Source organism: Branchiostoma lanceolatum, chromosome 8 (assembly GCF_035083965.1).
Source record: "Branchiostoma lanceolatum isolate klBraLanc5 chromosome 8, klBraLanc5.hap2, whole genome shotgun sequence".
Lineage (NCBI taxonomy): Eukaryota > Metazoa > Chordata > Leptocardii > Amphioxiformes > Branchiostomatidae > Branchiostoma > Branchiostoma lanceolatum.
In genome coordinates this window covers 6,212,199-6,233,968 of record NC_089729.1, presented here as the reverse complement: position 1 = coordinate 6,233,968, position 21,770 = coordinate 6,212,199, and the positions used below count along the sequence as shown (strand labels likewise).

The window sequence follows — 21,770 nt, the reverse complement described above, 5'->3', positions numbered from 1 at the left end:
ATAGCGGACACAGGGGCACGGCGGATACGAGATCCCAAGCAGATACGCGGCGCCCCCCCCCAAAAAAAAAAAATTGAAAAAAAAAAAAAAACGCCGCGGGGAAAAGGACTACAACGGAGGCTATTTGAAACAGAGTTACAATCGAGTGGGGCTAATCATCAGTTTTATATATTGGCCTCATGTTCATACGAGCCAACGTCCCATACCTCTGCGACGGTTTTGTATTCACATTTCAGTCATGTGACAATCCAACTACCGTGCCAAAGTTATCCGCACCGTAACCCGAAACATGTATCTAAATTGTTAATTAAATACACATCCAATACAACATAGAGGCATCGATCTTTTTCTTTATTGTGAACGAACAAGGAAAACGATCTCGTCAATTCACTCTCTATTATACAGCAAATTACATCAGCCTTCAAGGTAACGTCATCGTATGTACTTCGTTTCGCATCAGGAGAAGTTTCGTTGCCATACATTTTGATTTATGCTATTCTTAATAGTACATTGTCCTTGGGCAATGCTGCGGGAACTACATGATTAATGAAAGGTCAACTTGTTTTAACTTTCGCGTACTCTTTTATAATGCGGAAAGATGTCTTCTCCGTCGTATGCGTACAAAGCATAGATTCATCCCATCACCTATCATTTTGCCTACTATATGTACAGCATGAACTCGTCCTCTTCAGAAGTCAAAACATGCAAAATGTAACAAAAACTTACATTAAAGTTTTTCTTATTTCACACCTGTTCTGAAATACACGTAACAAGCTCCTCTACTCTTTACAAAATACAAACAAATCCACTCAAATTCTCTGACATAACTTATTTGTAGCAGAATTCAATTCAGCAAAATTACAACAATGAAAAAAGCTAATTTCAAAAGTTCAAGAGGTGGTGAGGTATACCGCTGTTCATCGCACGTATTTCGATTATATTGCGCTATTTAGATAACTTGCCAAATCGGGTAGGAATAACACCATGAAGATATGATTTTTCCTACAGCCCAACCTTTTTGTAAAACAATATTGACCACCACTCATCAGCTTTCTAGATAGAACAGTCCTCAATATAAATTACTTGTACTAATTCTAATTCAGACATATCATTGATCGGTCAGACTGATATGTATGACGTCATCACAGATGACGTGACGTCATCACGCATGATATGACGTCACATGGTGCTAGGCAGACTCCCTTGCGAACAGCACCATGACGAGAGACGCCATCAGAACGCCGAGGCTGACGTGTGCCGCCGACGCCTTTCCACTCAGTGTGATGCCCACGTGGTTACAGCTTGCCGCGGTACAACAGCGACGACAAACCTATGGGAAGAGATGAAATTATCACATGTTAATCTATTAACATAACACTGTAACAACATTTCTAGCTGGGGCCTTGCTAGAAACATTGAATCCAATGACCATTGCTTCAATGCTCAACGAATGGTAACGTATAACATACGCTAATGTGTCGAGATGATGGTGCAAGTTAACGGCAAATTCTATTGCAGATTTAAGCTTCCGTCGAACAAAAGGATTCCCAGTCTCCCACCTTCTTCAGCTTGACTGGACAATTGATACATAGCCACGTGACTTTAAAAACGTCAGCTGAACCATTATTGTATTCACCGATACAGTTCAACTTTCATGTTTCAACTTTCAACATCTAATAGAAAATTTCTTAAGTTTTACATATTCTGTGAATTGCCACGTCGGCTGCATGCTTAAACCCTTTACTTACCGAGACGCCGGAGACATCCATGCAGCGTTCGCTCATCTGCTCGGTACCACAGGTGGTGTCGCTGGTGTCGCTTCTTCCACAGCCCCGGGACCAGGTCACGTTGCCAGCGCTGGGCTGTTCACGGTACACCTGAGAGGGAGGGGGGGAGGTTGTACATGTGTGAAACGTTGAGCTTTTACTATCAACTGAGTGAAGGTATGTATTACAAGAGAGAGCATATTTTGTATGTGTTATTCACTTGCGCATTCAGCAGCAGCAGTGCTGTTAAGAGAAAAGCATTCTGATGTCGCTTTGCATACATGGTGAAACAAAACATGTTGTCTTGTACCTCTTGTTGACGTCGGGTGCTTTGTACTACTAGTACCTTCTTGGTTTTTCATCTCAATTAAGAGTCAACTGGAATCCGCATCGAAAGAACATTAACCTATGTAGTAATCGGTTATGACGCAGATTTTCGGTGCGAAATCTGCTATTTTTCTGTACCTCTGAAATGACTAATTTCATTGCTGTCCTCAGAAAAAGAAAGCCTACTCACCCAGCATCCTCCGGTACACATGATAGTGACGTTGTAGGATGCCGTCGCAGTCTCACAGGCGGCGTCCGTCTCGTTACAGGACAGACAAGCCACCGGCGCCTATTGCAACAAGCACAGCGAACACAACGTTAGAAGATACTGATGTACAATTTAAACTCTACTACTGGCTAAATTACGGAGATTATTTTCGGACGTTTCGGGAGACACCCATCGCCCTTCTTCAGCGTCACTAGAATGAACTAGCAGAACTAATCAGTACTTACATACAATAAACTAGAAAAAACGGTTGAACGCTAGAAGATACTAATATGCGTCAACATCTCCAAACAGACGTATAGCTTATAGTTTCTATTTGTGCGTGCTTGACCTGTATGAGGGTTAGTTACTGATAGGGCTGTATTAATTCTGCTGATGTTGACAATCAAGCACACCCCGTTCCCATGTCAGGTTTGGGCCTTATTTTCAGCTTTGGTATTTGCATTAACGATAAGATACCGGCAACGTTTTGGTCTTCAACTTCAACTTCAAATACCCCCATATGACCCCGCGAGGGGCAAAGTAGGGGGGTGGGGGGGGGTGACTAGTCTAAAGAACGTTTCAACTAGATCATCTGATTCGTTGGCATACAGAATGGCAAGTTTGTTTTTGTTGACATCCCTGTCTTGTAGAAAGTGGTCGGACGAGAAATTTAAAAAAATCTACCGTAGCATATATACTATTGTCGAACTTATCAAAATACATATTGGAACATGAACTTGAACCTGAGCGGTCGTGGCAGCAGCCGTTGTAGCTCCAGCTGCTTGTGTAGCTCCAGCTGTTGTTGTAGCTCCAGCTGCTGCTGTACCTCCAGCTGCTGTTGTAGCTGCAGCTGCAGCTGTTGTAGCTGCTGGTGCAGCTGTTGTAGCTGCTGCTGCTGCTGTTGTTGCCGCCGCATCTGTTGTCTGACTGTCCACTCCAGCAGCCACCGCTGTAAAAGTGTACAACACAATGTTTTTGAAACTTGATTCGACCCCTGTTTCAATCAGTCGGCCCATATGTCAGTAGAGGCAAGTAAGGCCACACTTCCCCTTGGTGTTTCGCCGGCGACAAAACATACTCGATGTTTCGAAGAGACAAAACACAAAAAGTTATTAGTGCTTATCTCCATTACTGCACATGTACACTTGTAGGACGTGCATTGATTCAATTAGCTTGCAGTATGGGTAAATATGATACAACAGTACAAAGTAGATGTCCCTTGGGCCCACAACATGGGAACAATTCATTCCCTGTCAAATCCATGTACAACTGAAATTTGCCTTAGTAGTGTGTAATTAGTAATGTTCGGACCGTTACTAGTGTTCAGCGTGCTTCCGTACAGCGCCTAAATACGATAACCTTTACCATATTTTTTAGTAAACATAGAATATGGTTTATCAGCTAGTCTCCGCCAAAGTGAATCGGAGGCCAAAATGATAAACGGTTAACGTTGTACATTCGTACCAACTGACAAGCTGTCACTCCCTAATGAGAGTTCTACCTGTCTCGATCTGCCACCGTTACCTTTGTCGCCAGTGGCAACCAGCCAACCACAAACAAATACGATTACAGGTTATCTTTCAGACTGAAATACACCGCACATGGCACTCTTGTCTAGTACAGCCAGAAACTATTCGGAGATTATCGAAAGCCCAAACGACAAAAAAAAAAACATTAGAAAATTTGTGAAACAAAAACCAGTGAGGATGGTGTCTTCTCCTGTCGCCACTATCTCTTCGTAGTTTTTATTGTGTCCATAACAATCACACACAAACGGGTATAGATACAACCTCTTCATAACTTTGACAGATGAAAACACGCCAAATAAGATAAGTAGAGCTTGCCTAGTACGACCAGAACTGTCACGGTAATCTTCATGTCGACTCAAAAGTGATGTAAGTCCTGCTTCTATGGTGAAAAGGCAGAGGGGATGGGACACGTCCTGTCGGTGTGCTCGCCGGTCAGAAATGAGTGCGGGTACGTGTGGGTACGCGTGTGTGCTTCGGTATTTGTTATTGCAACCTGGGCTAGGGCATTCTTATAAAGGGTGTGTTGAACATGCGAAACCCATGTGTTGTACTGCTTCCCTGGTGACCATTGTAAGACGATGTCTCACTTACCGTGTCACGCTGTTTACAGTGTAAATGATCTATCCACTAGCAGTAGCCGCATTTATGAATTCCGAGAAAATCGTTAGTCAACGTTTCATTGCCAAGGCACTCGGCAAACAACATTGAAACAGTATTCATTTTCCATTCAAATTTCCTTCCTAAAGTTACACTTTTAACTCTATATATATAGCTAAGTCTTCGCAGTACGGGTCTCAGATTCGCCATTGCATAGTATAAACAAACTTTCAAGAGTACGATATTTTCGAAGCTAAAGATGACCATTTTGACATGCTCAGCTGTATCTACAGTTCAGCTATGTAACAGAAAGTATATGATGATGTTTAATTCTTTTACTTGTATGTGTCTATGATGAATTTCCGTGAGGGGCACATGAGAAAATGCACGTACGGTATAAATGAGCCATGTTCACCCGACACGGTACCATTCAGTCTTCCACGCTTTCAGTCAGTTTGTTGACATTACTGTGAATACGGATCTCAGGTATCAGGAAACTGTATCATGCTGTAGTCCTGCCCGTTCTCTATAGCAAGTGGACTGGCACAGCCTTGGGTTCAAACTTAAAGCAAATAGACTTTGTTTTCATTTGAAAAAGATCGTTGCTACGCAGTGGAAAAAGACAATCAGTACAAGTGGTTTCGCAGTAAGCAGAAGTTCAAGATGATGTGCCGGCGGCGTGCTTCTGTGTAGTGTGCAGATGGATGGTGTCTCTAATGATGACGTCAGTGTAGGAAAGAGAGAATGGGCGTTACTAGTGAAGCATAAAGGGTTGAATGAAAGTTTCGGCGAAAAAGCTGTCTCTAATGACACGCTGAAAGGACGAATGCAAAGATCGAAATACATACAACCACTTATTGAAATGCTAGATACAAGAAGCACCAAGATTTGGTTTTAAAGCTATCTAGTCGTTTAATGCTGTAGTTTTCCACTATCGCCCATCCTTCTAAACGCCTCACCTTGAATCATTTAACCAAAGTTAGAACCAACTATAACAAAATTTGCCCTTTCTCGGCGGCGCATCATACTGCTGTAAACCATCTGTATGTTTCTGCTGCAAACCAACTAATGTATTTTCTTCAGATTCTCATTTACTTTAATGCAAACTTCAAAGTGTCATTTGCCGTGAATGTTATCACAAACAGCGCCTCCTACAACTAACTGCATTACATATGTCACGGAAGGAGCCGACGAGAGCCGAAGTTTTCCGACGCAAGGCGAACGAGTCCGATGGCACGAGAGAACCGGACCCCTCTCACAGAGGGCACTACTTTCCTTTCAAATGTCTTTCTACGGAGATTCTATCCTTTCTCGGTGTTCCGGGGACTTAAAACCTACATACCAGCTCGCCAACAATTGTCCTACAACACAGTCAGTCAGTTATCCGAGGATTGATATTATTACTACATAAGGGGGATATAAAGCACATCTAGATGGGTGTTACTCAGAAGCGAAGTAATATCTTAGAGACATCACATTTCTACAAACTGGATTTCAATGGAAGACCTTGAATGAGTTTTAGAAATCACACCAGAAGTCTTTATCTATTTGGCGCACATTTTGGAATCGCAGTGGAAGAGTTGTAGGAATTGCCATGGCAGGCTATTAAGAAAATGATACATATTTTCAATTCTAAAGGAATGTCCCGATGAAAAAAGACAGACATAAGCAGGGAAACCTGTTTTAAATTGCAATATTCTATACGAAACAATTATTACGTTTTCCGCAGTACGAAACATCATGGGGTTGGAAAAAACAGGATTTTGATTGAAATATGTTTGCCAAAGTCACTTAGCTTTGTGACAAGGCTGGTTGTGCTGTGTAAAATTATTTTTCGCAGTAATGTTACACTTCACAAACCCCTACTGTTAAGGAAAATCAAAGTGTCTTACCTTAACCATTTTCAATGAAAAAAAAGCCAGCCTCTGCAAAGAAGGACAGCTGCAGGTAGGTACAAAGCTGCATTCGTGTGAACATGCAGCGCATCTTGTAGACTGGAGTCAGCAACTAACCAACAGCCGGAATACAGACATCCTCTTCCCTGGAGTGACTGGCTACAACTAAACTGCATGATTTTCGCGCACGGCCGCTGGTTTCAAAAACATGACGACGAGGTTTTGGAATGTCCCCACCTTGCCAAGATGAAGTAACCGGATGACACCACAACAATTAGTCTTGTAGAAACATCAACATCTACCTCAAAGGCACGAGGATCGAGTTCATAGAGTTCTGAAGGCAGATACCTTGTCAACGTCTCGTTCACGGCTGACCGCACGGAATGCATACACACCGCTAGATTTTATCTACAAACTCAACATGCAGTACCTTATTGATAAGAATGCACAACAATATGGCCACCTGTCGATGTCATCAAATCTTTCTTGTAGGCTATGTAGCTGCGAGAATATGATACCTAAAGCCTTCAAGCCAACGTACACAAGATGCATGACTTGAATTTTGATGCGTAATTAAGATAGTGAAATATACACCGTTAAGTTGATATATTCTCGAAAGTCCAACGCGTTAACCACTAGAATCACCATGGCAATGTCAAGGTGACTGCCCATACTAACACAAACACCGGGCAGGATAGACTGCGCAACATTTTGTGGCCCAAGCTCAGACGGAGCTGGACTTTAAACCGTGCAGTGCGTGGAGTCGGATTCTGCTCTGAAGAAGGCGGGCATATTTCACGTTTTTCAGGATTTCGCGTCACAACATGGCAGCTGCTACGCAATTTTCGTTTATAGTCTGCCTGCTAGCCGGTAAGTGTGGTTTGTACATTGTACGGTACTTGAGATTCCTACAGCGAGGCGCTACTGATCTGTAGCTGTAGGCACGGTGCTGTAGGAAACAATGTGAAAACGTTCCTTTTAGAGTCTGAGAAACAATGTGAAAAGTTTCCGTTTCGCTTTCCGAGACTTATGAAGGCTTCTTAAAACGTCTGTAGAGAAATCTTCTGGTCACTCGGGGACTTTCCGTCCGGTTGAAAAAGGAAAAAAGTTGATTTGGAATATACTTTATTCTTACTGGCTGTGTCTGTCCTCTACGACCGATGCCATTAATCTCCAAACAGATCTATAGGTTGCATAAAGACCGCATCAAACTGGCAGAGGAAGTACGTTTCGCAATTGCATTACAAGCTCCTTCTTCCAGTTGGATACGGTCTTTGCAATCCATTGGGTCTGGTTGGAGACTACGTTGCCATGTCATGTAAACATGGACCGACCGTTGCCTTTCGGCATGACTGAATTTCGCGGTGAAAAGGTCCTGTTGAGGATGTCGACGGAGGAAACAACATGTAACTAGCTAGACGTGTTAAATGTTGGTGTACATCATTCTTCCGAAACTTTTTCCCATCAGTCGTGTTCTTTAGCTGCTACCCAATAACGTTAGACCTTATAACGGTTTTGCTTTGTCAAATTTGCTCAAAAACCTGTGTTTTAAGTGTTTGGGACATTTGTACCTGCACTTGTACTATAATATAAAAAGTTTGAATTTAGGCATAATTACAGGCCAAAATGCGTACGCATAAATAAAGATTCGGGCGGATGGACTGGCTGGTTGATTTAGCAATTCCATTGACGGACAGAGAGTGTTTCTTCAAGTTTTGATTGCAGGTCTGGTCTCCAAAGTCACCGAAGTGTTCAATTCGTTGACACAACTATGATGAAATATTCCAGGTCCTTATTTTTCCTTTGGATCTTTCTTTCCTTCTTCTGTGACGACAAGCCATGGCATCAATGGGAATAGCGCAATCATCCCCAACTGCAACGGCTACAACTGCAGCCACTGCAGCTGCAACCACAACAGCTGCACCTGGAGGCTCGACAGCTGCCCCCGGGAGTACTGCTACACCTGGCACAGGTCCGACCCCCACAGCTGGAACTGGAGGATCCACAGCTGCACCTGGCACAGGTCCGACCACCACAGCTGGATCTGGAGGATCCACAGCTGCACGCGGTACAAATGCACCTGCAGGCTCCACAGCTGCAGTTACAACCCAAAGCGTAAGCATCTGGCCTAATCTACATGGGAAATATGGCGTAAATGATGTGACTTGAGATTGTAAAGTTAACGCAAAACTAGCAAACAGACAGAATATATTCTACGGTAATCACTGAAACGGTATCATTCTGCTACTATACTTTCATAAAGTTACTGACTTTTAGATGTTGCCTTGTATAATGTGAGTTATCTAGTCCAAAAGAACAACGATCTATGTTTCTATAAGTTCCCGTTTCAGTGATCACTGGTGGCTAAACAGTCTGCTCAATAGATCCCAGTAGATAACAACAGACGTTTTTTTTAAACACTTTCTCTCTCAGCCAATAATTGCCTGCCTGAGCTGTAACGGAACAGGCGCCGGTAACGACCCCTGTCCGGCTGCGACGATAACCTTCGCCACTACCATAAACTGCAATGCACAAGAAGGATGCTGGGTAAGTGACGCATCTACTGACTGGAATAACGTATCGCTACATATAATTTCTTTTAAGTAGCCCTACTTGTTCTTATTATAATGTTTCTTTCCAAAGAAAACACTTTTTATTTATCTTAGATGTTTTGTTTCTCTTTGAAGTACACAAACGCTGAAACCTGGGTATGCTCAAATGTAGTATCATATGCAATGCGAAACATCAATGTGGGAAGATGCGTGTTGCGGAGGTATGCATTCTTAGAACTCTAGGTTGCAAAAATTATACCTTCTAAACAAGCGAAGTGAAACATCTAAATGGCTTCATTTCTGCTCATTGTATGTTTCACGTCTTCCCAGGTTTACCGTGAGGAAGACAGCAGCGGTAACCACACGATCTCCCGGGGATGTGGGAGGAGCGACATGAACCTGAACGACGGGGCGTGCATGTCACAGCACCAGAGTGAACATTGCAATGAAGCCAACAACATTAAGGTACGTCAATAAAACAATATCATAGACTGATCCGAACTGTCCATCAAAATCATCGATGTAACAAGTAGTAGCATGAAAGCTGAAGTTTGACATCTTTAATATTTTGTCCTTTTGTTCTGCGGTGTTGGAGAAGTACCGGGAAGTGATCATTGTTCTTACAATGCAGAGTGACTATCACAGTTCCCGCATCTTGCATGCACCGTGACAAAACATCGTACAGTCGTCTGCTATTGGATAGCACTGAATCGGCGCCAAAACCTGTAGTACCACTGTTTTAGTTATACCAGTATGTATTTGAAACATTCTGAGAGTCAGACTAAATATGCTTTTGATTTGTCACCGTAGGTTTGCCGCCGCTGCTGTACCACAGCCAGCTGTAACCACATGGGCCTGACGCTCACAGGATCTGTCGGAACTCCATCAGCCTACGTCAGCACTGTCGTCATAGTGACGTCAGCCATCATGGCCGTCTTCTCTGAAGACCTTCGTTTTTAGCATGTCTAGAAAGGTATCATTCTGAGTGACGTCATATGGGGTTGGCGTCTAAATGATGATGTGATCACAAAATGTAGATAAATTTTGCTGTTTGAAAGTTTTTTAAAGATTGTGTGCCAAAATATCTATTGTGTATATTGGAGAAGGACATACTTTGTGATTTTGTCGTGGCGTTTAAGAGGTGTCCATCATATTTCCTACTCATATGCCATGGAATACGTAGTAGAGCCCAATTGGCACTTTGACTATATATAGCCGTAGAAAGATAACCTAGGAAAGTGAACTGCTCGTCTTCATGCAGACGACGCTATGACAGGTGACGTAATGACGACATTGTCTCCATGACGACATTTCTGAACTGAGACATGTCTGACGTCACTTAGAGCGACGCTCCTATTTGTCGATGTACAGGGATTTATTTTCCAGGTTTGTCCATGTTGTAATCATGCGGACAATAGTTTCCATCAAGGTCCAAAGGAAAGAACAATCTAGTAACGAATCAACGAATGGTCATAGCTTAATTATTAAACTCGATAAAGGGAAATATATCATGTAACTGAGTTTTACGAATTGGTTTTAAACGTTGTTTCATATATTGGTTTCATACCATAATGTGTGTATGCATATTGTTTTAGGTTTTAATGATGTAGTATAGTTACGTATCAATGGAGAGATGTAACGGTAACCACACGGATTAGCAAGCGAAAAGATTGAGTCAGTGGTACGGAGGATGGTACCCAGGCTATTCGAGATTGGGATAGGCAAGGCAAATTTAACTATTTTCTTTATACTTACCTTCCCTCACAAAGTTTGCGTAACAGACATACCACAGTAAAAACAATGCGTGTCGATAAAAATCGTTCGTCAGTTGAAAATAGAGAAAACAGCTACAGAGGGGACCATATGACCAATGATATACCAACATATTGTAAACGGAAGCCAGGCCTTGCTCATATTATTACAGTGAACGCACAAGTGGTCCTTCTTTACCAGGGTGGTCTTAACATGTATTGCCACAATTGCTGATGAACTGGCCTCTAAACACCTTCATACAATCTTTACATTCCAAGGCCTTTATCAGAATACATTGCGTTTGTTAAGGTCTATGTTGCACAAATATGGCGTATACGTGCAAACTTCTGTACCTGACACTGAATGCCTCAATGGATTACAATCTGTCACCTGTTCTCCTGTTTATTTGTTTATTTGTTTATTGAGATCTCCATTAGATTGTACATTGTAAATCTATTCTTCCTGGAGTCCAAAACAATGAGACAGAACAAATGTACATTGACACTCTCCTAACAAAATACTGACTACTTGTAACTAGACTGGCATTCTGTCACCGATATGGTTAACATGTTTGTCAAGGTGTTGTTTGACGCCAATTCAATTAAGAACTGTGTTTGGAAGAGATTGGATTAGTAGGGGTCATTGATCGAGGCAAAAAGAAGTCAGGAATAGCAGACTTCAAAGGGGCTCTTCTGGGAATTTCAGCAGTGTTGTGATATATCCGGTCATTGACATTTACAGACAAAAACCGTACAACGGCTAGTCTGATCAGATCGACATTTCTGGGAGGTTTTTGTACGTCTATCTAATTCTCAGAGCAGCCTTAGTCCGGGCAAGCTGCTCGATACGATGATGATCTAATTCTCAAGTACTGTATAATTGACTATTGTAGAAGACAATCACATTTATCAACATATCCGAGCCTGCATATCCAGAAAGTACCACCTTGTATCAAAGATGATGTTGGAAAAAGTCTTAAGATTTACAAAAATTGTCTGTCTTCAATGTTTGATGCTGCATCTCTACGTTTATTCCTACGTTTATCTGCTAGTCACTTCCTTAGATACAAGGATGTCTTCCTGCCTGAACGCTTTCTACTGTGGGAAACGTCCATTGATACCTAGCAACGGTAACCAACTAGAATAACAAACATAAACACACGCCTGTGTCATGGCCTACAGGTTTGAGGACAAGTGAACAGAACCCGACGGAAGTTGAACATGACAGCTTGGAATGACAGGCTGTTAATGTCCCGCTTTGTGGTGCATGAAAGACATTTAACAAAAGCATTTTACAGCGGTTTTTAGAGGGGGTTATATAAACAATGGCAGATCGGCGGAGTCATTGCAGTTCCAAGAAAGGTCGCGATCGACTTCCTTGCAGAAACAAAGCCACCAGGTCGTTGACCTACGCGTGCCTTCCGTGTGACAAAAACACAATGTTTTGTTTGTATGGCTCATTAGTCTCATATGCATAGAACACTTTGAAGACCAACAACTATGATTATTTAACACCCTCCAATAGAAGAGGCGAGTCGTCAAGGATGGGATTATGATCATGAAGATTTCGAATTCGTTGTTCTTTCTTACAAATATAATATTTCAATATTTTCAACCTACATGTACTCTATTACTATATGGCATATCTAAAAAGGCCGTGAAGCCTACACATGAACAAGTTTGCTTTGAAAAAACGAGCATAAAGAAAATATGACCATTTAAGATTTATTTAACATATCTCCACGTACGAACAAATGCTTTTCTGCTTAAACAATAGATTGTTGTAAACAAAGTATTTCGACACATTGCTCAAAAACAACCTTTACTTGCTTACCCATGGTTTCAAATGAATGTTTCACAAACGAGACATATACGCACTCATTACGCAGATAATAATAGATCTATTGTAGTACATTCCATTCAATATTGATATATGATCAAATAGGTACATTTTCAATTAGTTCACTCTTCAGTTGGCATGTATTGCAGAGGAGTAGTACTATTGATACATTGTCACATCACCAAACTTAGCAGCATCCAGGGCATATCAGACAATCAATGCATCACTACAGAGTTTACAGGTCAAAAAGCTTCATAATTTGGTTACCACAATTTGTCTTGTTAGGTACGTCCTTCTTCACTACATGGCTTTGATAGATTAAAACTGGCAAACCTCAACTCTGATGTAAACCTTTAAATGGAACTTGCTGTGTCCTTGGCCAAAACAGTTGTCCTCCTACAAAATATTGAACATGAGCTCCACAAAATCTTCATTACTAGATATACATTTCACTTTACACAGATGGAAAAGTCTCCACTAGAAATGAGAAGATATAGATATCAATGAAACTTATAATCAATGCCTAAAAAGCTTGCTTTGCTCAAGGATTCCATTCCTGCCAGCAGGAAGTATAGACTTTTTTTTCACTTTGTGTCTTTTGTTGTCTTACACACATTTTGCATGGTATTTCTATGATAAAGTGAAGGGCAACACATAGTCCAATCTAGGTCAAAGTGAGGTCACCAACGTGCAGCAGGTCCAATGATATAGGGTCTTGAGTGTGATAGAGTAAAATAGATGTTAAATTATCCAAAGTACTGTACATCAAAACATTGCTGACACGTTACTGGCATACTTCAAGGTTATACAGGCGACTAGTAGGTATGGCATGTTCTCACCTATTACTAGTAATTGGGAAAGTTTCTCATATACAAGACTCATACATACTAGTACTGTTATACTGATTCTGAAGTTGTCACAAATATCATACCCTGTGGTAGACTAGTAGAAGTAATGATTATGCCTGGTTGCTATAATTTGTCATAGAGGTGTTCATCATCATTTTCATCATCACATCAGTGGTAAATATAAGTAAAAACATAATGAACAGATTGTTACTTTATGTTCTTTGTGCGCACTTTACTAATACAATAAATATCTTGTCATGCTACATTGAAACAATCATTCTTTCCTCTTGTTTTCTACATGACTATACATAGTGCCATTGGCCATTTATGAGGGAGCCTCAGGCATTAAACCTCTGCATGTTAAAGAACCCAACACACTTATTGATGAGTAGGTAGGTGTGGGTGACCCTGCATGCAGTGGCATAGCTTGATTGCACTATGATAACAATAGAAAAGGCATCATGTTTCACCTCAAATGAGGATAACTCCTTCACTTACTTCCCTACTTGAATTTTATGACATATATTGCAAAATCATGAACAAATATTTTTTGTTGGGTATGCAAAATAGTGCCACTGTCTTTGTGGCAAGTGTGGAATTCAGAGAATAGCAGATGATTGTATGCTCATTTAGCAATGCAAATAAAATGTGCAAAGGCTGAAAGCCAGAAAGCAGGAGTAAGTTGTACTAAAATCATAGACCAAAATTATAGATTCTTAATCAAATTACGTTCATTCCGTCATAATTCTTTAAGGATGAATATCCAATTCTAGATGTCATAGTTCAAAGTTCAGCAGGTGTCATGGTAACGAAGCTGAAGTTGTACACCTTTGGCAGGCCTATGTGTGAAATCTTAAACTTGTCCGACCAACTGAAGGGCTCCAGACCTGTGCCCAGCGTCGGACCATTGATGGCAAACGACGTCAAGTTTCTGGCCATGTGGTAGTCAGACACCTGGGAAATTGACAAAACAGTTAACTGCATTAATTAAGCCCACAAAACAGACTTGTTTTCTTCTCACTTATCTCAGACATGCGTGGCACAAGTTATGAATGTAATAGAAAGCACAAAAGAAACAAAAATATGACAACATACAACAACTAAATCATTAGCAAATAAAGCATAATGTTGTTGACTCCAAATTCATACTTCTCCCTGCTCCCGAACAGGTAACCAATTCGAAGTTGGTGCCAAACAGCTACCCTAGCCATCTGATTGTTACAAAAAACTTTATAGGCCTAGATAAAAGACTATTAGTAAGGTTTGTATCAATGATAGGTCATAATAGAAATATGACCAAAAAAAGGCTTCATTTGCAGAAGATCCACGGAGAGACAACCAACTGAAAAAGCCTGGATCTAGTTTCTTCTCACCTTTGTGTCATAGCAGCCATCTGGCTGGGCTCCAACCTTTGCCAGGTCCTTTCTGCAACATATGGCACTACAGGGGTTGCCTTTGGAGTAGGGGTCATGGAGGTAGTCTGGAAAAAACAAAGCATTTGATGTTCCAAACTTTATTTCATTGCAAATTCTTGCCCTAGCATAACAGCATAAAAGACGAACATACAAGGAAGAACAAATTAACATTTGACTACCCTAGTCCTAATGCTCACTGACTCTAAATCTTAACTTGTTGAGTTTGACTTCTTTAGAAGACGAAAGATCCCCCTTTTTCTGTTATGTGTGTTTTATGCGCTGTTAAGATAAGAGTAGTTTTCCTTTTTGTCTGTAAATGTGGAAAAATTAGGATGGAATTTGGTGGCTTCTTTAAAGGATTCCCTTCTTTCGTGATGATAAAAGGGAAAGTTTGAAATGAGAAGAGTAACATGCCCTGCAGCTCTTACCGTTGTATCTCATGATGGCCTTCATGGAGTCCATGTCTTTGACCTTGCCTGCGTCCCGGCGGAAGATCTTGGCCCTTGGAGCCAGTTGGTACGTGAAGTCCAGTCCCTGGGACTTGGCGAATTCTGGATAGCCGCTCAAGTTGTACACTTTCTCGTAGAAGGGGACATTGTAAGATGGCCAGTATCCTGAATGATAAGAATATTTTACTCAATGTTTCTTGAAGTTGTAGATTACATCAGGGTTTAGTCTCACAGCATGGTTAATGAATTTTCATGAATTGAACATGTACCATGCATCTAGAGATAATATTGGGCAAGAGAGCTTAAGGACCAAAGAAAAGTTTCCAGTTAAAAGTTACCACTGATTCAATTGTGGCTGCAACCATTGGTTCAATGCCCAGTTCTTAGCATAGATTGCTACTTTGGGTTGTTACCATGATTAGATAGTATCATCATTATAATAGGTTATTACGATACTAGTTGTTATGATAGGCTATCATCATATTGCAGGTTGCAGCATACGATGTATGTTGTACTGTCTGCAGATACTACAAATTGCTACAGTAAAAAATAGGCTGTACGCAATGCTAAATAAACAGTTTTCTAAACCTTGATCACAGTTTTTTAAACCTCCATCATTGTTAACTGAGGGCCTGCATGCCCCTTTTACGTAGAGCGTAATCGGCCGTTTTAATTTTACTTAGAGCGTTGCCGACCACTCCATAATTTAGCGTAGAGCGTAGGGCGGGCTTTCTGAATTTAGCGTAGAGCGTAGGGAGGCTTTCTGAATTTAGCGTATTACGTAGCCGGCCCTCCGAATTTAGCGTAAGCGTTGTCAGGACCCCCCCATGCAGGCCCTCCTAACTGACAGACAGCACATGCGTGTTATTCCCAGACCTGTCCTACCTGCGCGGAGGATGTCTGTCTGGTCAGCAGACATGACCAGTCCTGGGATCTAAACCTTAATCACAGTTTTCTAAACCTCGATCATTGTTAACTGACAGACAGCACATGAGTGTTATTCCCAGTCCTGTCCTACCTGCGCGGAGGATGTTGGTCTGGTCAGCAGACATGACCAGTCCTGGGATCTGCTCCACCACATACAGCGCCCCGTCGTGGATGGTCTTAGTCAGCTCAATCAGGTTCAGGTTGATTATCATGTACTGGTTGTTGTAGGTCCCTGAATACATGTGCAAGTAGGCAGAATTACAATGATAGGATACAGAGCTTCTAGAAAAATAAAGGTCTAGTCCAGAAAATGTGCTTGGGTAACATGAACTTTGTTGCGTTTTAAACAATGAAATTCTACAAGCTAAACATTTCTGTATTTATCTGCGGGCATCTTGAAACACCAAAATAGAGAAGTGATCTAAGTTCTTTTTCAAGGCTGAAGCAAAGCCCTTACATGTTTGTATCTCTCTCCTGGGTGTTCAGCTTATTCCTAAATGCATACTGGTATGAATACTTATCAACTGATCCTTGGTTTGCCAAGAAGAAGAACTTTATATATTCTTTGGATGACATATTTTTTTGGATGACAATTGTACATGTACATGGTACAATGTATGGCAACAACTATTAAACATAGTACAAAATAGAGGTACATGTATAGAATAAAATTTAACATCCTATTTACTAATACAATAATGCCAAGATGAGATCACCTGAGTTGTGGACGTTCATGATGGCCCCCCATTGGTCACCGTTTCTGGCCAGCATGTTGGCGGTGCGGACTCGCTGCCAGGCCAGGATGGACTCGGGCTTGACCAGGTCGTACAAGGTCGTGTTGAAGACGTTGTTGGTCGTCTGCAGCATGACCAGCCCACTGTCCATCAGGTAGAAATCATCCAGAGACTCCAGATAACCTGTGGAATATACACGGGGCAGGCTTTTAGCTAGCTGGGCGTCAGGGCAACTCCTCTGGACGCCCCTTCTGTTGCAGAGGACACCCTGTTTTCCGGGTAATCACATACACATGTGCATGTGTTCCCCACGCACATACTGTGACTGTTGTTTTTTCCTCATGCCAGACACTGGGACAGCATGAAAATTGACTGACATGCAAATCTACCGGGTAATTGTTAATAGAGCCCATCAATATATTGAGTAAATCCGGACCTGAACCCTACATGTAGGTACACAGCACTACATGATGGTGATGATGATGATGATGAAAGTGTTCTAAACTAGAATCCGAGCCTATGTTTATAAACCTGACTTTCTTTTATAGTCTTAGGAATGTCTTTTTAAGTGCAGTATCTGACCTGGATAACTTGAGAAGGACATCTTCCTGGTGGCAGTGGCGGGGTTGGCAATGTTGAAGTTGTAGTGTTTGTAGATGCGCATGGTGGCAGCATAGTTAAACCAACTGGAGTGGGACATGTAGACATTCTCGTATGCACCCAGAACCTACAACACATTGTACATGTGTGGTCATGATTCTGTCAAGGTAAATCTTGAGGGAGAGGGGTGTGGAAACTGAGGGGTCAGCTGTACTGATGCACTGTAGATGAGTGATATTGTGATGTATTTGGACTGAATACAGCATTTTCTAATAAAGATCTTATCAAGAATTATCTTACAAAAATATTTTCATCAGTTTTGTGTTTACCGAACCTACAAAGCACTAAAGGTGGAATGGAGGAGCTTGTTTTTAGTTAGACTCATTTCTCTGAAATCCTTTCAATGTCAGCAGTAAAACAAAGGACTTTATCATGTTTCCCAATCCTGAGTGTCTTCCTAGTTACATAGTTCCAGGGCTCCCATGCTCGAGGGGAGAGTATGACAGTATGTGAGTATGACACTCAGGCTACTGTTTCCCTTTGTTTGATGAGGAACTGTGATGATCACCTTGACGAGAGCAGAACAATGGCTGTGTGACGACACCCAGTTGTCGATCTCCACCCGACTCATGTTGGAGAAGTCTGGTCGGGAGGCGGGATTCACAGCTGGGATGATGTCAAAAGTGTCGCCGTTTCCATTCAGCAGTTGGAAGGCAAAAATGTCCAGTTTCTGGAAGAAGACACCAAAGACACAACTTGCCATTTAAAGGATAATTGGAGGATATCATATTTCAATTCTAAAACCCAGGATTTAAACTAACTTGATAGTATTTATTCTATTTCATTGGTTTGTCTTTATTCCAAACGTCATGTATGCTATAAGTTACATTTCCATGCTTTCTGGATGATAGAATAATGATAAGATATGATGGGTATAAAAGTTGGTCTGTTGAACATTAAGTCGAACCCTGCAAAAACAAGGTGAAACACTTTTCAGTTCATCACGTACCACTGGCTCGTCCACATTGTCGTTGTAGCCCTTCACCAGACCATCGTACTGGGACAGGATGTAGGATAGGTGTTCCATGACAGGGTCTGTGGACTGTTTCACCTGGGCTCGCACCCAGGTGTCCTGCGCAGTGTAGAACTTCTTCACCTGCATGGGACATATTCATGATATTGGTCATGACTGATTTGCATAGACTGTACATTTAGACTGGTTTGAATCCTAGCCTGGGAGCCAGTCTTGTTCAGCTGAAGGCAACTTAAAATGTTGCTTCCCTGATAGTTGGACTGCAGATGGCTGGATATAGGCTAACATTATAACCAGGGGTTAATCTAAATCAGGAAAGATGGGCGCTGCACCCTCTTGTTTCAGCCCAGTGCCCCCTTGTCGATTTCAGATTTTAGCCTAATATCCAGCATACAGCCTTCACTCAGCAATGGATTCTTCCATAAATACATAGAATCCGCTACCTCGCATGTGTGTGCTCCCTCTTGTTTAATTTTTCTAGAAAAAACCCTGATAACCCTGTGACCTTCCATTGTGAAAGCCTGTTAGGATAAACGAAAATGCTGTCACAGTACTCTCATTTCTGGTTGCAAATACCTAAATGCATTTACACTGATTTGTTTCTGGGACAAACTCAATTTCGTCTAAGTGCTTTCAGATGAATGTTACAGTATGGTCAAAATACAGGTTCCAACTATCAGATGAAAAATGCTTCACTGCTAGCAAGGGGAGAAATTCACCTATTCTTTTTATCTGTATTTTTTAGTCAGGGTGGCTCAACTCAATGACATGCACTGGGCTATAGATTAGACCAAGACTTTTTGTTTGAGTCAAATTCTATCAAGGATAGAACCTCCGTACAACTACACAACACAACAAGGAAAAAATGGATTTCTATCCAATCAAAGAAGAATATAATTAAAAAGATGGAGTCCAATGCATAACACTCTATAACAGAAAACAATATACCTTGCCAACTAAATCTTTTGACTTTCCAGTGAAAAAGATGCCATACAGGTTCAGGTAATGCTGGTATATTCTCCTGAAAGATAAAAATCAGTATCATAATTATCGCATCTGTTGTGCCAGTTATTGCAATAGGCAAATTTCTACCTACAGACTTGGCCTTCGCAATATATGTGATGTATAACTATAAAATAAGCCTAATCCCAGTGACAGTTATAACTCAAAGGGCAAAAGGCCAGTTGGATGTAGATTTTACCCTAAATGGATACTGTCATTACCAGCAGTACATCTGCTTGGAGATTTATAAGCCTCATATAGTACATCAACATGCACCCCTTGTAGTTTTACAGGTTATGTCCAATAACATTAATCTGCCGGGTTACATAAATCCCCCAATTTGAAAAACAGTGGGTTTGAGAGATCTCTAATGCAGCACCCAACAAGTATGCACAGTTTAGATATATACCGGAGTTTATTATACTGGAGTTGGGTTGAAGATCTGTTTGGACGTATCTTTTCAGGGCTGTAGAATTATATACCCTGGTGGAATTATGTTTGTAGATGTTACATGTAGTAAGAACTGTACCACAGAAAGCCTGTTATGTTATACTTACTCCTGTGTCAGGACCCCCTCCAAGTACCCAGCCAGGTACATGATGTCGTTGTCACTGAGCTTCTTAGGACCGAACCCCGACACCACGTTCAACACCCCCCATCCATTCTCTGTTAGTCTGGAATAGAACAGAATTGATACATGTGAAGCATAATTTGGTACATAGTATGTGGAATGGCATGATCACTGAGCCATCTATAGTAATCAACTTTTTAGTCCCCTGCAAGGCATGCTGGTTTTCACCCAGGGGTTCAAACAGTGAGAAGATACGGCTCTGTCAAGTGCTTTCAGGAGTGATGTCTAAAGAAACACATGTTTGCTCTGATAGACTACTTAGTCTTTTATGGTGACGGGGAACTTAAGTCTATACCTGTCATCGTAGGTGGCGACGGCATCCCCATTCTGTTTGTCCAACACGCCCAGTTTCACCTGGACCTTCCCTTGTGCCAGGTAGGCTGTGGCCTTGATCTCAGCTCCTGGAATATACACATATATGTGGTAAATCAAACATATTGTAATTTTCTATGGAAGACAACACTGTAATCAAGAATCTCATTAGTTCCCTTATGAGTGATGGTATATATTTATCTTCCAAAATGCCTCCAATTTTCACCTACAGTCCTATCAAAATGAATGGGTTAAAATATATGGTTCTCATTGACTCTTTCTTGCACCCGCAAGTTGCAAGTCATGCGCGCCAGTAGCAATGATTGCTGAAGATGTGTAGGAATGTGCACAGATAAAATTAACCAAGTGTTTGTAAGAAAAAGATAATACTCTACATGTATTGTAATTCAAACAAAGTAACAGGATCTGGGGTCAATGAGGATAAAAACTTCAATACCAAATTTGCAAAAATATTTTATTTATGATCTGAGGGTCTCCATGTTTTCCCTCCTTAAATATTTTTACCTCCTTGAATATATCAAGGTTTTAACCTCCTTGAATGTATCAAATAATACTACAACATTGTTGTTCTGCCTTGCATATCCTGCATTCTCGAACTCCTTTCCCAGAATCTACTTGAACATGGACCTGTAAGTTGAAGATCTATGAATCACGTAACGTTAAACGTCAATCTGCTGCATGCATAATTCGACACTACTGATTCCCCATGTTGTGTCGTTTAATAACTACAAAATGTATGATGTGATTGAAAGTTGGCATGTTTAGTCAAATTCACTCACCTGCTGCTATTGTCACCAGGACAAGCAAGAAAACTGCAGATAGCTGGTGCAGACGGCACGACCAACATGCACGAGCCTCCATCTTGGATGTAAGGTTATCATCAGGTTATCATGTGACACTCTTGTATGCAACAACTGACCCGTGTATCAGCGCCCCTAGCAAAATTATTACGAACTGCAGCCGTGGATGATGAAAACCCGCGTACCGAAACGCCATCAGAGTGACAGGGACAAATTGTTGTTTGTGCACGTGTGCCATATAGAAACTGTAGTATTTTTCAGGGTTTACTATTATGTAACCTTGTAGATCTTACAAGTGCCACCATAAGCGGTGGCATACTTACTTACTTATCCTCTCCGTTCCTTCTGAGCCATAAGGCTATGATTTCTTCCCTCCATCTGGGTCTGTCCTGTGCCAGGTTGTCAACAGTTCTCCAGGACAGACCCATAAGGGGTGGCATCGAGTACATAAATTCATCTCATCAAGAATAAGATTATTAGGAGTATGCACATTACATTGCTATAGCATAGCCCCCCCCCCAAAAAAAAATCTA

The 21,770-nt window shown here is 41.4% G+C and overlaps 3 protein-coding genes across 3 annotated transcripts; 1 reads left to right on the top strand and 2 right to left on the bottom strand.

Moving 5' to 3' along the window:
* Window positions 1–330: 330 nt before the first annotated feature.
* On the bottom strand, window positions 331–4,512 carry LOC136439880 (spore coat protein SP65-like). The gene is made up of 5 exons (XM_066435537.1): window positions 4,146–4,512; window positions 3,045–3,250; window positions 2,284–2,382; window positions 1,749–1,877; window positions 331–1,330 (listed from the first exon to the last, which is right to left on the bottom strand). Exons 1-5 carry the CDS (start codon window positions 4,177–4,179, stop codon window positions 1,190–1,192), a joined length of 609 nt encoding a protein of 202 aa, XP_066291634.1. The 5' UTR covers window positions 4,180–4,512; the 3' UTR covers window positions 331–1,189.
* A 2,342-nt stretch (window positions 4,513–6,854) lies between these two features.
* Window positions 6,855–11,635, top strand: LOC136439879 (integumentary mucin C.1-like). Its single transcript, XM_066435536.1, has 5 exons — window positions 6,855–7,192; window positions 8,160–8,437; window positions 8,756–8,869; window positions 9,205–9,339; window positions 9,685–11,635. Exons 1-5 carry the CDS (start codon window positions 7,147–7,149, stop codon window positions 9,832–9,834), a joined length of 723 nt encoding a protein of 240 aa, XP_066291633.1. The 5' UTR covers window positions 6,855–7,146; the 3' UTR covers window positions 9,835–11,635.
* A 699-nt stretch (window positions 11,636–12,334) lies between these two features.
* On the bottom strand, window positions 12,335–21,335 carry LOC136439878 (phospholipase B-like 1). The gene is made up of 12 exons (XM_066435535.1): window positions 21,217–21,335; window positions 20,400–20,505; window positions 20,031–20,147; window positions 19,420–19,492; window positions 18,448–18,594; window positions 18,007–18,168; window positions 17,421–17,565; window positions 16,821–17,021; window positions 16,196–16,336; window positions 15,157–15,342; window positions 14,687–14,793; window positions 12,335–14,267 (listed from the first exon to the last, which is right to left on the bottom strand). Exons 1-12 carry the CDS (start codon window positions 21,296–21,298, stop codon window positions 14,097–14,099), a joined length of 1,638 nt encoding a protein of 545 aa, XP_066291632.1. The 5' UTR covers window positions 21,299–21,335; the 3' UTR covers window positions 12,335–14,096.
* Between the last annotated feature and the right edge of the window lie 435 nt (window positions 21,336–21,770).